Raw genomic sequence first — 16,680 nt, 5'->3', positions numbered from 1 at the left:
AGGATTTGCTGGCGATGCAGATAATGCCATCACAGAAGTCGACTGTGATGAGTGCTCAATGTCACATCCTGGCTCTTCTCCTGTGCAACGTTGATGCGACATTCCTGCATTCCAGCGATTAGGCTACTCGTTGACCAGGAACGGTTTTGTTATAAGCACATAATGATGGGGATTGGTGATGAGGTGGGACGAGCTGATTCTAGATCGGTTGTTAACGGTGGCGGGTTTTAAGCCTACCGATGATGCGCTATGCGGACGTCAAACGATCAACAGCGCGTGCGCCACAAAGACAACGCAAGAGTCATGCCTCTTTTTTTCATACGTTTGCTTGACTTCTAGCGTGTGTAACGCTGTTGCACCTCCTCTTACCCCTCCCGTTGTCTAGTTGACAGGAATCTCCTCAGGCAGGATTGGAAAGCACTGACAGAGGTATGTTGAAATGTAGTTAATACTGTGGAATATTATGGGGCACTATTGTACCCCTGTTGTGATAGACATTGACCTCTTGGCTTGAGTTGGCAGAGATGGCACGCTCATCCACCACGCAACCAGTAACGTTGCGTTAGAAGCAGTCCAGGAGGAGAAATGCTGATCAGCATACAGCTAGCTAGCCTGATGAGTTAGCTCTCTGGCTAGCTAACTATGTGAACATGGCCTCGAGTAACTAGCTAACACCCTGACGCATTATTATTTGAATTTAACGAGCTTAGGTACTGTTCCATGCAATTTGATTAAAGTTACTCGCTATAGCCAACGATGATGTGCAGTGTATGCGCTTGTCCCGCTGTCCACCAATTGCCCTGCTAACCTCAGCAGCTAGCCAGTTTTCTACTTAGTTACCAATAAGCTAAAGATGTTCAAGCACAAGCAGTGATGTTTCTGCCGCCTTGTTGCATAACCTCTTGGACATCATCAGGCAGCCAGGCAGAAGAACTGCTCGTAACAGGCAGCAGGTTGCAGATTCCGTGACAACTGTCTGGGAGACATGTACATTGCATTTCCATCTCTCTAGTGCATGTGGAACGTGACACCACCTGCCTGACACGGGTCTAATGCAACAATGCTAACGTTCTCTGCTTGATCAATCTCCTATCGCAAGGTCCTATCAGTCGATGTCCCCATGGTATTACTGTTCAGGTATGCTTATTTGAAAATTAAATAACGCAAAAATCTAGCTATCTTCTGATGAGATTTCATTGACTTTGTGCAATGGAGTATATCTATCTCCAGAGGGACCAGAAGGACACATTGTGTGGCTTTCCTTGAATACCCTGTTATGTAAGACTAGCTAATACATTCCTCAAGACCCCACGACATTATTCTCTTTATGGCCTAATATTCTAACCTCTTCCACCAATAATGATCCTCAAAGGTTCAGTGCTCCTTCCTGTGTGTGTATTTGTGTAATGTGTGTGAGCGGGATGTGTGTGTGTATTCTGGAATGCCTGATGTTTGACACTTCCTGTCTCCTACCGTGGTCCCCTTCGAGTGAGTGCCTGTTGGTCACTGAAGATGGCTCGTATTAAAAACGGAATGCCTTCAACTGAAATGTGCCTTCCGCATTTAACCTAACCCCTTTGAATCAGAGAGGTGCGGGGGGCTTCCTTAATCGACATTCACGTCTTTGTCGTCCGGGGAACAATCTGTCGTTCTGCCTTGCTCAGGGGCAGAACGACAGATTTTTACCTTGTCAGCTCTGGGATTAGATCCAGAAACCTTTCGGTTACTGGCCCAATGCTCTAACCACTAGGCTACCTGCCACCCCACTGAATTTCAAAGCGTGTAGAAATGAGAGATGTGTAATAATTGGTTTTGGGTGTCACTAAACCATGCATTTACACTGAACAAAAATATAAACGCAACATGTAAAGTGTTGGTSCTATGTTTCATGAGCTGAAATGAAAGGTCCAAGAAATGTTCCATATACATATTATTATAATATTTTTCTTGTTTTGTGCACAAATTTGTTTCCATCACTGTTAGTGAGCATTTCTCCTTTACCAAGATAATCCATCCACCTGACGGGTGTGGCATATCAAGAAGCTGATTTAACAGCCTGATCATTACACAGGTGCACCTTGTGCAGGGGACAATAAAAGGCCACTCTAAAATGTGCAGTTTTGTCACATCACAATGCCACAGATGTCTCAGGTTTTGAGGGAGCATGCAATTGGTATGCTATTGCCAGAGAATTTAATGTTAATTTCTCTTAACATGTGCCACCTCCAACATCGTTTTACAGAAACCGTCTCAGGGGAGCTCATCTGCGTGCTCGTCATCCTCACCAGGGTCTTGACCTGACTGCAGTTCGGCATTGTAACCGACTTCAGTGGGCAAATGCTCACCATCGATGGCCGCTAGCATGCTGGAGAAGTGTGCTCTTCACGGATGAATCCCGGTTTCAACTGTACCAGGCAGATGGCAGACAGTGTATATGGCGTCGTGTGGGCGAGCGGTTTGCTGATGTCAACGTTGTGAACAGATTACCCCATAGTGGCGGTGGGGTTATGGTATGGGCAGGCATAAGCTACGGACAACGAACACAATAGTATTTTATCAATGGTAATTTGAATGCACAGAGATACTGTGACAAGATCCTGAGGCCCCATTGTCGTGAATTCATCCGCTGCCATCACCTCATGTTTCAGCCATTTCGCAAGGATCTCTACAAAATTCCTGGAAGCTGAAAATGTCCCAGTTCTTCCATGGCTTGCATACTTACCAGACATGTCACCCATTGAGCATGTTTGGGATGCTCTGGATCGACGTGTACGACAGCGTGTTCAAGTTCCCGCCAGTATCCAACGACTTCGCACAGCCATTGAATAGGAATGGGACAACTTTTCACAGGCACAATCAACAACCTGATCAACTCTATGCGAAGGAGATGTATCGGGTGCATGAGGCAAATGCAGATACTGACTGGTTTTCTGATCCAAACCCCTACCTTTTTATTTTAAGGTGTCTGTGGCCAACAGATGTCTTTATTCCCAGTCATGTGAAATCCATAGATTAGGGCCTAATGAAAGTGATTTCCTTACATGAACTGTAACTCAGTAAAATCTTTGAAATTGTTGCATGTTGCATTTACATTTTTGTTCAGTGTATGACAGGGAGAAAGGTGTAGTAATTATCATTCATATTCTATTAAATAGGGTTTTGAAGGAAGTGATCGAGGCTGTAGGCTATGTGGCATGCGCTGATGTACAAAATAGCCATTTGGGCTATAGGCTATTCTATTTGCAAATTAGCATTGTGCACATGTGTGTAGAGGGCAAGTGTTCCAGTTTTAAGCCTAGTCTTGGACGAAAAAGCACGATCAATGCCGAAATCCTTTTTGGAATCTGCAACAAGCAGATTTTCCCCTCCTGTTACTCAACATTTAAGTCTCTGCCCACACATTATCTTATAGTAAGAGTGGAGTTGAGGTCATCTAACAAATAGTAAAACATATCTAACCTTCCATTTTTAGAAATCACTTATTGATTCATAAYCTGACCCTTCTGTGTCTTGCGTTTTAATTTGGCTGTCAGTCCAGTGTATCAGGTTTTGGCTGCTGTTGTGAAATCTCTAGCCTGGCAAGGCAAGCACATCACTCTTTTTCTGATGAGTCAGAGCAAACGGGTTAGTCCGTTCAGGCAGATGTGAGGCATGTCTGCCTGCTCCTCTGTCTGCCTGCCCCTCCCCCTACCGGCCCACCCCGTCCATCAATGACCTCAATCCTCTCCCACCTCCTCCCCCACACGCAGTGCTCTCTCCTCAGTTGCTATGTCATTGAAGGCCTAGCACACTGCTAATGCTTTATGTATGCCATTGCCCCATTGCTATCTCACATAGRTTTGTGCTAAGCAGTAGCCTAACACAAAGCTGTCTCCTTTTTTTCTTATGATTTTTTTWTTTTTTTTTWCAGATAATGGCCGTTCCTCCTACCTATGTTGACCTTGGCAAGTCCGCCAAGGATGTCTTTACCAAGGGATACGGTGAGCACTGAGCAGTACTACTTTCTACCCACTATTTCCTAGATCATTCTTCAACTCAGCCTTTGCTCCTGTCCTGCAGAGAATCAGGGGTGGACTGTAGTCGTACTAGCCTAGTGTTATAGCCATTTGGTAAACCCTCTAGTTTAGATTGGCTGTCCTTAGGCAGCTTATTGACTGAGAGAAACACAGCTGTACTGAGCTATTGAGGCCTAGGCCTTATTATGGGGATCCCCAGGTAAATCACACAGGCGAGGGTGGGACGACCAGCACACTGCCTCCCAGAGATGGATGGGAAGGAAGCTGGGGCAGTGAACTGTGCCTGACGTGACAATGTACTCTAGTGTAGAAACTAGGGCCGGGAAGATACAAGTATCGSAATACTCGTTATTATCGTGGCAAGGAAACAAAACACAAAGCAGATTTAACTTTAGGAAAACAGGCCAAATGTTGGAAACAAACATCCATATGTATTTATGTAAAAGAATATTGTGACACTGGTATCGTCACAGCCCTAGTAGAAACCACATCAAATCAATAAACTCAATCTATCAATGTTATGTAATAGTTGTAATGGATGTGTGATAGGCTAGACTGGTATTTCTCAGAGAGGGATTTATTGAACAGTGGTTTACAGTGCATTCGGAAAGTATCCAGACCCCTTGACTTTTTCCACATTTTGTTACGTTACAGCCTTATTCTAAAATGGATTAAATAAAACATTTTCCTCATTAATCTACACACAATACCCGTAATGACATTGCGGCAACAGGTTTTTAGAAATGTTTGCACATTTATTACAAATATAAAACAAAAAACCTTATTTACATAATTATTTAGACCTTTTGCTATGAGACTTGAAATTGAGCTCAGGTGCATCCTGTTTCCATTGATCATCCTTGAGATGTTTCTGCAACTTGATAGGAGTCCACCTGTGGTTAATTAAATTGATTGGACATGATTTGGTCACACAGTTGACAGTGCATGTCAGAGCCAAAACCAAGACATGACGTTGAAGGAATTGTCTYTAGAGCTCTGAGACAGGATTGTGTCGAGGCATAGATCTGGGGAYGGGTACCAAAAAACGTCTGGAGCATTGAAGGTCCCCAAGAACACAGTGGCCTCCATCTTCATYAATGGAAGAAGTTTGGAACCACCAAGACTGGTGCCTGGCCAAACTGAGCAATCCGGGGAGAAGGGCCTTGGTCAGGGAGGTGACCAAGAACCTGATGGTCACTCTGACAGAGCTCCAGAGTTCCTCTGTGGAGATGGGAGAACCTTCTAGAAGGACAACCATCTCTGCAACACTCCACCAATCAGGCCTTTATGGTAGAGTGGCCAGACGGAAGCCATTCCTCAGTAAAAGGCACATGACAGCCCGCTTGGAGTTGGCCAAAAGGCACCTAAAGAACTCTCAGACCATGAGAAACAAGATTCTCTGGTCTGATGAAACCAAGATTGAACTCTGAATTCCAAGAGTCATGTCTGGAGGAAACATGGCACCATCCCTACTGTGAAGCATGATGGTGGTAGCATCATGCTGTGGGGAATATAGCCAAGTACAGAGAGATCCTTGATGAAAACCTGCTCCACAGCGCTCAGGACCTCAGACTGGGGTGACGGTTCACCTTCCAACAGGACAACGACCCTAAGCACACAGCCAAGACAACACAGGAGTGGGTTCGGGACAAGTCTCTGAATGTCCTTGAGTGGCCCAGCCAGAGCCTGGACTTGAACCTGATCGAACATCTCTGGAGAGACCTGAAAACATCTGTGCAGCAACGCTCCCCATCCAACCTGACAGAGCTTGAGAGGATCTGCAGAGAATAAATGGGAGAAACTCCCCAAATCCAGGTGTGCCAAGCTTGTAGCGTCATACCCGAGAAGACTCGATGCTGTAATCGCTGCAAAGGTGCTTCAACAAAGTACTGAGTAAAGGGTCTGAATACTAATACAAATGTGATATAATAAATTGGCAAACATTTCTCTCAACCTGTTTTTGCTTTGTCGTTATGGGGTATTGTGTGTAGATTGATAAGGGAAATAACAATTTATTCCATTTTAGAATAAGGCTGTAACGTAACAAAATATGGAAAAACTCAAGGGGTCTGAATACTTTCCGAATGTACTGTATGTGTTTATGAAGTGCTAAAATGAAGTCTGCAAGAGACTTATTTTGAAAACAACAGAAGCCATGCGTTAACGGATTGCTAGGAATTCTAGTGGAAATAATGAACTGAACAGGAATATATCATCAGTTTAAAAAGCACTCATAGAATATATTGTAATTACAACAGTTTAATTACATTTTCTTCTGTGCCTTTCAGGTTTTGGTCTCATCAAGCTGGACTTGAAAACAAAGTCAGAGAATGGACTGGTAAGTTCCACTGCAGTCCGTATACCCCTTGAGCCAAAAGAGGTGAACAGGTCAGGGTTCCATAGCCGCAGGCAGAACAGTTGAAACTGGAGTAGCAGCACGACCAGGTGGACTGGGGACAGCAAGGAGTCATCGGGCCACGTAGTCCTGAGTCATGGTCCTAGGGCTCAGGTCCTCCAAGAGAGAAAAATAGAGAGATAATAAGTGAGAGAACTAGAGAGCGCATACTTAAATTCACACAGGACACCGGATAAGACAGGAGAAATACTCCTGATATAACAGCATATAATGGCATCCCGACACAAAATTGCAGCGTAAATACTGGAGGCAGAGACAGGAGGGGTCGGGAGACACTGTGGCCCTGTCCGACGATACCCCCGGACAGGGGCAAACAAGCAGGATATAACCCCACCCACTTTGCCAAAGCACAGCCCCCACACCACTAGAGGTATATCTTCAACCACCAACTTACCATCCTGAGACAAGGCCGAGTATAGCCCACGAAGATCTCGCCCACTGCACAACCCAAGGGGGACGCCAACCCGGACAGGAACATCACTTCAGTGACTCATCCCACTCAAGTGACGCACCCCTCCTAGGGACGTCATGGAAGAGCACCAGTAAGCCAGTGACTCAGCCCCTGTAATAGGGTTTGAGGCAGAGAATCCCAGTAGAGAGAGGGGAACCGGCCAGGCAGAGACAGCAAGGGCGGTTCGTTGCTCCAGTGCCTTTCCGTTCAACTTCACACTCCTGGGCCAGACTACACTCAATCATAGGACCTACTGAAGAGATMAGTCTTCAATAAAGACTTAAAGGTCGAGACCGAGTCTGCGTCTTTCACATAGATAGGCAGACTATTCCATAAAAATGGAGCTCTGTAGAAGAAAGCCCTGCCTCCAGCTGTTTGCTTAGAAATTCTAGGGACAGTAAGGAGGCCTGAGTCTTGTGACCATAGCGTAGGTGTAGGTATGTACGGCAGGACCAAATCGGAAAGATAGGTATGAGCAAGCCCATGTAATGCTTTGTAGGTTAGCATTAAAACCTTGAAATCAGCCCTTGGCTTAACAGGAAGCCAGTGTAGAGAGGCTAGCACTGGAGTAATATGATCAAATTCTTTCTTTCAGCCGTGTTTAGCAGCCGTGTTTAGCACTAACTGAAGTTTATTTAGTGCTTTATCCGGGTAGCCGGAAAGTAGAGCATTGCAGTAGTTTGACCTAGAAGTGACAAAAGCAAGTATTCATTTTTCTGCATCATTTTTGGACAGAAAGTTTCTGATTTTTGCAATGTTACGTAGATGGAAGAAAGCTGTCCTTGAAACAGTCTTGATATGTTCGTCATATCAAAAATATGAACAAAAATATAAACGCAACATTAAACAATTTCAAAGATTTTACTGCGTTACAGTTGTTATGAGGAAATCAGTCAATTGAAATAAATGAATTAGGCCCTAATCAATGGATTTCACATGACTGGGAATACAGATATGCATCTGTTGGTCACAGATACCTTCAAAAATATGGGCCTCACAATGGGCTTAAGGATCTCGTCAAGGTATTTCTGTGCATTGAAATTGATAAAATGCAATTGTGTTTGTTGTCCGTAGCTTATGACTGCCCATGCCATAACTCCTTCCGCCACCATGGGGCACTCTGTTCACAAAATTGACATCAGCAAACCGCTCACCCACACAACGCCATACACCTGGTCTGCGGTTGTGAGGCTGGTTGAATGTACTGCCAGATTCTCTAAAATGACATTGGAGGCAGCTTATGGTAGAGAAATTCTCAGGCAAACGCTCTGGTGGACATTCCTGCAGTCAGCATGCCAATTGCACGCTCCCTCAACTTGAGACATCTGTGGCWTTGTGTTGTGACAAAACTGCACATTTTAGAGTAGTCTTTTATTCTCCCCAAAACAAGGTGCATCTGTGTAATGATCATGCTGTTTAATAAGCTTCTTGATATGCCACACCTGTCAGATGGATGGATTATCTTGGCAAAGAATAAATGCTCACTAGTAGGGATGTAAACACATTTGTGCACAAAATCTAAGAGAAATAAGCGGTTTGTGCGTATAGCAAATTTCTGTGTTTTTTTTTTTTCAACTCATGAAACATGGGACCAACACTTTTCATGTTGTTTTATATTTTTCTTCCGTTTAGTTATCTGACTCATCGGCACCTGTGAAAGACCTCTCGGATTGTCCACGTCACTTGTGACGTGCCAATGTGGTCCTCAGCCATCCAAATCCTCACTAATAATGTCTGATGCTATAATAACGTGATCACATCTCACCACTGACCTCTGTTTGACCCCAATCCCAGGAGTTCACCAGCACGGGCTCTGCCAACACCGAGACCAGCAAAGTGGCCGGCACCCTGGAGACCAAGTACAAGTGGGCCGAACACGGACTGACCTTCACTGAGAAGTGGAACACCGACAACACTTTGGGCACCGAGATCACTCTGGAGGACCAGGTCAGGTCTATGTGTTCTTTAGGTCAGGGTGTACTCTAGTCCGTTTTCTTCAATCTGTCATTGTTCGAAGGGTGCTATAAGCCAATGAGTAATCCCTTAGTGTAAATATAAAAAAGATCAGCACTCACTGACTTGTTTCATTGATTTTATTATATATTTTAAGACAATATATACATAACTTTTCATGTTTAGTCTTCTTCGTGTGGGAGTCTCAGTTCCCCCCCACCCTATTAAGGGGTGAAATGCTCATCGCCATATACCTTTTAATTACGCAACAATGCTTTCTTAATAGTTCTTTCCGTCTGCCTCGGATATTAATTTACTTATGAATCATTCATGCTTTCTTCATGCTTTCTTAACCTCTCCATCTTTCTCTCACCTTCTCCCTTCAGTTGGCCAAAGGGCTTAAACTGACGTTTGATTCCTCCTTCTCGCCAAACACTGGGTAAGAAGTGGCTATCCAATTAATTCAGTGAAGATAGCYTTTAACTGTTTCACAATGTTAATTCATTGCAATCAATGATGTCGTCACACAATACATGTTGCTATTTTTTTTTTGTCCTGCTCAGCTCAATGTAGATTGTTGGATGTATTTGCCATTCTGTCACTGTGATTTCTATATTACCTCATACTCACAAGTTTTTCCTTCCTTCCATTCCTCTCATATCCCCACCTCCAGCAAGAAGAGTGGTAAGATCAAGACTGGCTACAAGAGGGAGCACATCAACCTGGGGTGTGATGTGGACTATGACATTAACGGGACGGCTGTGCACGGCATGGCGGTGGTGGGCTACGAGGGCTGGCTGGCCGGCTACCAGATGACCTTCGAGGCCGGGAAGAACAGGGTCACCCAGAGCAACTTTGCCGTGGGCTACAAGACCGACGAGTTCCAGCTCCACACAAATGTGTAAGTAGATATATTTATTTAACTAGGCAAGTCAGATAACAACAAATTCTTATTTACAATGACCGCCTACCCGATACATAAATATGGTTCAGGTAGGCCTCCGCGCTTCAGCAAACAATGGAGGTAAGAAGGGGGCTCAACAACACTGACAGTAAGCCAGCGATGGAGCTTAACAACACTGACAGTAAGCCAGCGATGGGGCTCAACAACACTGACAGTAAGCCAGCGATGGGGCTCAACAAACACTGACAGTAAGCCAGGATGGGGCTTAACAACACTGACAGTAAGCCAGCGATGGGGCTCAACAACACTGACAGTAAGCCAGCGATGGGGCTCAACAACACTGACAGTAAGCCAGCGATGGGGCTCAACAACACTGACAGTAAGCCAGCGATGGGGTCAACAACACTGACAGTAAGCCAGCGATGGGGCTCAACAACACTGACAGTAAGCCAGCGATGGGGCTTAACAACACTGACAGTAAGCCAGCGATGGGGCTCAACAACACTGACAGTAAGCCAGGCATGGGCTTAACACACTGACAGTAAGCCAGCGATGGGGCTCAACAACACTGACAGTAAGCCAGCGATGGGGCTCAACAACACTGACAGTAAGCCAGCGATGGGCTCAACAACACTGACAGTAAGCCAGCGATGGGCTCAACAACACTGACAGTAAGCCAGCGATGGGGCTCAACAACACTGACAGTAAGCCAGCGATGGGGCTCAACAACACTGACAGTAAGCCAGCGATGGGGCTCAACAACACTGACAGTAAGCCAGCGATGGGGCTAACAACACTGACAGTAAGCCAGCGATGGGGCTCAACAACACTGACAGTAAGCCAGCGATGGGGCTCAACAACACTGACAGTAAGCCAGCGATGGGGCTCAACAACACTGACAGTAAGCCAGCGATGGGGCTCAACAACACTGAAGTAAGCCAGCGATGGGGCTCAACAACACTGACAGTAAGCCAGCGATGGGGCTCAACAACACTGACAGAAGCCAGCGATGGGGCTCAACAACACTGACAGTAAGCCAGCGATGGGGCTCAACAACACTGACAGTAAGCCAGCGATGGGGCTCAACAACACTGACAGTAAGCCAGCGATGGGGCTTAACAACACTGACAGTAAGCCAGCGATGGGGCTTAGGGAACATATTTATGGTCTTTAAGACCCTTATCCAAAATGATTTCCAGTGATTTAAGTATTTTGTATATATGGCACACCCCCAACTCTGTTGCAAGCACCATGCTCCAACCAACTGAGCTTTTTGAACGACTAGTCACTAACATTTTGTTTCCAGCTCTGAACTATGAGAGCTGACGTTGTCTGGACACTAGCAGCCCCAAGTACTTGCTGTCTCTCTGGTCCCCTCAGAAGCAGACTGMCAGTTATTTTATGTATCCCACAGTGATGGGATTTGTCAAAGGGCTTTGTTGGTAGGATGGTATAGGATAGTAAGCTAACCTCCTGCCGCGACCTGGCCTTCCATTCATGATCACTTTTTTGACAAGGTCAATTAGCTCTGAGACATGGCTATTTAATCCTTTGACAGCTGATCCTTGATATACACTGAGTGTACAAAACATTAGGAACAACTGCTCTTTCCATGACAGACTGACCAGGTGAATCTAGGTGAAAGCTATGATCCCTTATTGATGTCACCTGTTAAATCCACTTCAATCAGTGTAGTTGAAGAGGAGGAGACAGGTTAAAGAATGATTTTTAAGCCTTGAGACAATTGAGACTTGAGCTGTGTTCGCATACCCATACGAACATACTGTATACTACATAATGAGTGTATACTACTTACTATATACTATTAGTTAATTTTAGTATACTGTAAACGAATGGTATCCTTTCAGTTGAGCTTACTCTGTCTACTGGAYGTTGATSCTGTTGCTATGCAACCTCTTGCTAGCTTGTTAGCWTAACAAATTACTAGCTAGACTTCAGGTGTGTTCGTAAATTCAATCTGGAGTGTCAGAGTGTGCTRTGGGCGTTCTGGAGCGCATACTGGAATCTCTGGCCGAGGAGTAGGATCTAGGATTAATCCGCAGTCAAGCACCCAAGCTAACTGGCTAGCTACTTCCAGACACAAARGAGAGAACACCTCACTCTGACCATTTTACTCACCCTAGCAGAGCTGGTTAGGCAGTTATCCAGAGTGTTGGTAACTGTAATGGTGCTGCTGGSAKCTATTTAATMACACTTTTTTGCCGACATTTACTGACACTGGCCACATTCAACGGGTGTTGAGCGTTTGTAATTGCATCAGTTATTCTGCYCTCTGGCACAGTCAGACCAGAGTGCTCTYAAATCGGAGTAGGTAGCCAGAACGAATTTACAAACACACCCGAACCACTTTAACACTTAGCTAAGCTATAAATGACGTGAATAATCAAGTTAATAAATGTTGGGTAGTTAGATAGCATAAAGTAAATCTACTGGCAAGTCCGATGTATTAGTAGCCAACTGACGTTACAGTAGGTAGCTAACATAGCATATCATTACACCAGTATCATTACACCAGTATACCGGGTATGCGGTTCGTAAGGATAGCGTAGCTAGCGAATTGTCAGCCAACATAACGTGTAACGTAACTTATTTGAAAAGTAATTACTTTATTACATTGCTCAACATTTTCTTAACATTTGTCATAATTGGTTAAAGCAACAAATTTGTATCCGCTTTCGTCAGACTTCGGCTGCATATTTTCCGCCATTTTCCTCATCTGAAAACYTTGTGAAGCAATGCCTATTTTCTGAAGAATTGCATTATGGACCCGAAAAGCACGGAAAAAGTGTCCATTGCTTGTATACTTTGTATTTTGGCGAATGTAGTACGACATCTGGGAACTTTTGGCWTGCTAACTATATCCYTACTATGACCGATAAGCAGAAACAAACACTTATGGATTGTGCATGTGTGCTGTTCAGAGGGTGAATGGGAAAGACAAAAGATTTAAGTGCCTTTGAACAGGGTATGGTAGTAGGTGCCAGGCGCATCGGTTTGAGTGTGTCAAGAACTGCAACGCTGCTGGGTTTTTCACGCTCAACAGTTTCCCGTGTGTATCAAGAATGGTTCACCACCCAAAGGACATCCAACCGACTCGACACAACTGTGGGAGGAATCGATGTCAACATGGGCCAGCATCCCTGTGGAACGCTTTCGACACCTTGTAGAGTCCGTGTCCCGACGAATTGAGACCTTTTCTGAGGGCAAAAGGGGGTTGTAACTCAATATTAGAAWGGTGTTCCTAATGTTTTGTACCCTCAGTTTYCTAGTTTAGACTGTGAATATTGATCTTCTGATTGCAGTTCATGTGATATTAGGTAGTTGTAACAGTTCTCGTTTTAGTTTTTTTGTTGAACATGAATACTGGAATGGATAGTGATGTTGCAATATACTTGCGTACATGTTAGTTCCACCTTCTCATAGTAATAATGACCAACCGTTTTTTTTCCCGACGACAGAAATGATGGCACCGAATTCGGGGGCTCCATCTACCAGAAGGTGAACGACCAGCTGGAGACAGCAGTCAACCTGGCRTGGACCGCTGGCAACAGCAACACCCACTTTGGCATTGCAGCCAAGTACCAGATTGATGCTGATGCATCTTTCTCGGTAAGGGGCCACTCTAGCTAGTCCTCTTACTGGCTGAGACATGACCTCCGCCTGGGGTCACATTCAGGGGACAGGTAGAGGGAGTTACTAGGCTAATAAGTTTWAAATGATCTGTGGAAGTATTGTTGAGGACATTTGAGTCCTATTTTTTTCCCCTTTTTTTTCTTTCTATCATAATCATGTTTCTAATCTATACATTTCTCCAACAGGCCAGAGTGAACAACTCTAGCCTTGTGGGCCTGGGATACACTCAGACTCTGAAGCCTGGTTAGTAATTTTAAAACGTTTTATTAAAATGTCTTGCGAAATATTATTTTTCTCCATGCCAGTGTAGATTAAATGTGCAGTTGAAATACCGTTRTACTGTATTTTGGGAAGAAATGACAGAACAGCAGCGTGCACTTGATCTTTGACCTCCTCAGCCAGTCAATGAGCCCTGATCTTGTCACTTGTCACTAGGGCTGTTGCGGTGACCGTATTACCACCACACCGGCGGTCACGAGTAATGAAGGCAGGCAAATTCCACGTGACTGTTTAGTCATGGTAATTAGGCTTCTCCAAGCTCTGATGCTGCTAATGGTCATTKGTAGCCTACCAAACTTTCTAACTGCCTCGTCCTCAGCACTCTATTGTRCCTTTAATCACTSTGATATCAATGCAAATGTATTTGAAAATCTAATCAAACACTTCATGAGAGCCCATGAGCTCATGTTGCGCAACATTTTAATAGGCTATGCAATTGCGTGAGAAAACAGTGYTGGCCTCTTAAAAAGAGGAGCATCAAATTTCTATAGGRTAGGCCTACTATATTTATTTCTCAACTTCTCTAATATTAATGTTTATATTTACAYCAGGAGTATAGCCTACCTGGCTGGCATGAAAATAAACCACAGGGAAAAAAGGGTCCTCCATTCTCTATTTAAGTGCATAGATTCCATGTATTCTTTCCCCCTGCGCCTGTTTCGATACAGGTGCATGATAAGGGTCCATTCACATATTATTTAGTAAATGTAAAGACAAGATTAAATCAATAATAGTCTGATGGGTGACAATATTGGCCTATCACTTGTGAATTATATATTACACATTTTTTTGTAACTTTTTRGAATAGGTCMCACACCTCATGTAGCCTAGCCCATAGGCCTATATGTTTTAATAAGGTTTGTATCACAATTAAAGTGGCCAAATAACTTCTTAAAATGAAGCACATTAATCCGCTTTACAAGGGGTGTAGAGCCTAACTGGCATACATAAGCAGCACGTGAGTTTCAAGTTTGGGGAAGATAATTTTCACCATAAAAATMCACTTTTTATAATAAAATAATTGCATTTGTATCACTTGATAATGGTGTTTTCTGTTAATGGAACATTAGCCTACTACCATGTGCACATTGCTGCGCCTATAATGTGAAGAAATAGCTGAATAGTTTATCAACATTTAAAGCTAAATGTTCTGATTTGTTGTGTCAGCCACATTGTGTAAAAAAAGGTTTTTTGATGCTAGTGGTTGTATTAATTTTGGATCTATCGAATCCCACAACTGTCCCAGACTATGTTTGGAATATTTATTTCTCGCTTAGAATATAATAGGTCAAACTTTTATGCTATGGGGGATAGTGTATTGACATTGGCTAGTGCTTTTGCTGTTCGTTAGGCCTACTCATCTTGTTCGCTGACGAAAATGACGAGATGCTAAATGTTAATTTGACATTAACMTGACAATTACGCCGTACTTGTTACTCCCCCTTGTTGATGTAWTGTCTCTGTCTCTCTGTCTACAGGCATTAAGCTGACCCTTTCTGCTCTCCTGGATGGGAAAAACATTAACACCGGTGGGCACAAGCTCGGTCTTGGCCTAGAGTTTGAGGCATAAGAAGGCAAGGAACACAACAACCCCAAACCTCCAAATATTTTATTGAAATAGCTATCCTCACCACCTTGTTTCCCTTACAGTAGATGTGCTTTGGTTGAGGTGAGGCGGCACACGTGGTGAAATCACACTACAGTTGATATTCCACTTTTACAGGACCATTTCAGATAAAATATTTCGGAATACAGGGCCCAGTTTAGAACAAAACTAAGATCTTTTAAAGGTCGGCAAAACGTAAAAATGAAAAAGGTCTGTTAAGGTCTTATGCATTTGTATTTCACTACAATCATGTAAACACTAATTTATTTATATATTTTTTCAAAGCTGATAAGAGAAAATAAGATACTGTAGATTAAAAAAAAAAAAGAAAAAAGGATTTGGTAAACATACAGTTTACTTTCTGTCCACATGGTGAGGCTGTTGCATTAAACATCACTGGTACTGGATTACAACATAAACATTCCTTGGCCAAGGTGAAATATTCCTCTGTACTGGAGAGTTCTCTCCTTGTAAACCATCTGACAAAGAAGGGAAGTGTCTAAGATATTATATTATTATGGGATGGGTAAGTGGTCCTTCACTTAAGCAGCATTAGCTCTGAGGCACTAAATAGGGCACTACTTTTTGAGAATATGGTGCCATTTAGGATAAAAACCTGTTTTTGACTCGTCTGTCTGTGCATTTGGTGTGAATTATTTTTGATTACGTATAGCAAAAATATTATATTAACAATGTTCTTGAATACTTACCTGCCTGTGAAGTTTAAGGCACACCTCAATTGTTCCTAAAGAGAAAGGTAACCTGTCCTGCACACTATTCAACATCCCTCTTAATACAAATGATTTTACAAGGAATGGTAGTCTTCCGATGATGGTGTTGGAACAGACAAACTCTGTGTACCTGACGTTGTTACTCCCTGTTAAATAAAGAACATATTGAATGCCTCTGTGCTTTTTTTCACCCATAATGCAATGATAATGGAAATAAAAGCCTTGGATTTGCTGTAGGCCTATATTCATATCTACCTTAGACTATAACTGTTAATTTCTCTACGATAAGACGCCTCCAACATCGTTTTAGAGAATTTGTCAGTAAGTCCAACCGGCTTTACAACCGCAGACCACGTGTGACCATGCCAGCCAAGAACCCTCCACATCCGGTTTCTTCACCTGCGGGATCGTCTGAGACCAGCCACCTGGACAGCTGATGAAACAGGAGTATTTATGTCTGTAATAACGCCCTTTCGTCTGGAAAAAACTGCTTCTGATTGGCTGGGCCTGGCTCCCCAATGGGTGCGCCCCAGCCCAGGAGTGAAATCCATAGATTAGGGCCTAATGAATTTATTTAATTGACTGATTTCCTTATATGAACTGTAACTCAGTAAAATGTTTGATGTTGCGTTTATAGTTTTCAGTATACATAAAGCTATCTTTCCAACTG

The 16,680-nt window shown here is 43.6% G+C and overlaps 1 protein-coding gene across 1 annotated transcript; it reads left to right on the top strand.

The window, feature by feature from the left end:
• The first annotated feature begins 318 nt into the window (after positions 1–318).
• Positions 319–15,913, top strand: LOC111981335 (non-selective voltage-gated ion channel VDAC1). Its single transcript, XM_024012557.3, has 9 exons — positions 319–429; positions 3,911–3,980; positions 6,305–6,354; positions 8,678–8,830; positions 9,223–9,275; positions 9,510–9,737; positions 13,220–13,370; positions 13,580–13,637; positions 15,152–15,913. Exons 2-9 carry the CDS (start codon positions 3,914–3,916, stop codon positions 15,241–15,243), a joined length of 852 nt encoding a protein of 283 aa, XP_023868325.1. The 5' UTR covers positions 319–429; positions 3,911–3,913; the 3' UTR covers positions 15,244–15,913.
• Positions 15,914–16,680: the final 767 nt, after the last annotated feature.

The sequence above is a fragment of the Salvelinus sp. IW2-2015 genome, linkage group LG20 (genome assembly GCF_002910315.2).
Source record: "Salvelinus sp. IW2-2015 linkage group LG20, ASM291031v2, whole genome shotgun sequence".
Classification (NCBI taxonomy): Eukaryota; Metazoa; Chordata; class Actinopteri; order Salmoniformes; family Salmonidae; genus Salvelinus; species Salvelinus sp. IW2-2015.
This window is presented reverse-complemented; position numbering and strand designations above follow the sequence as displayed.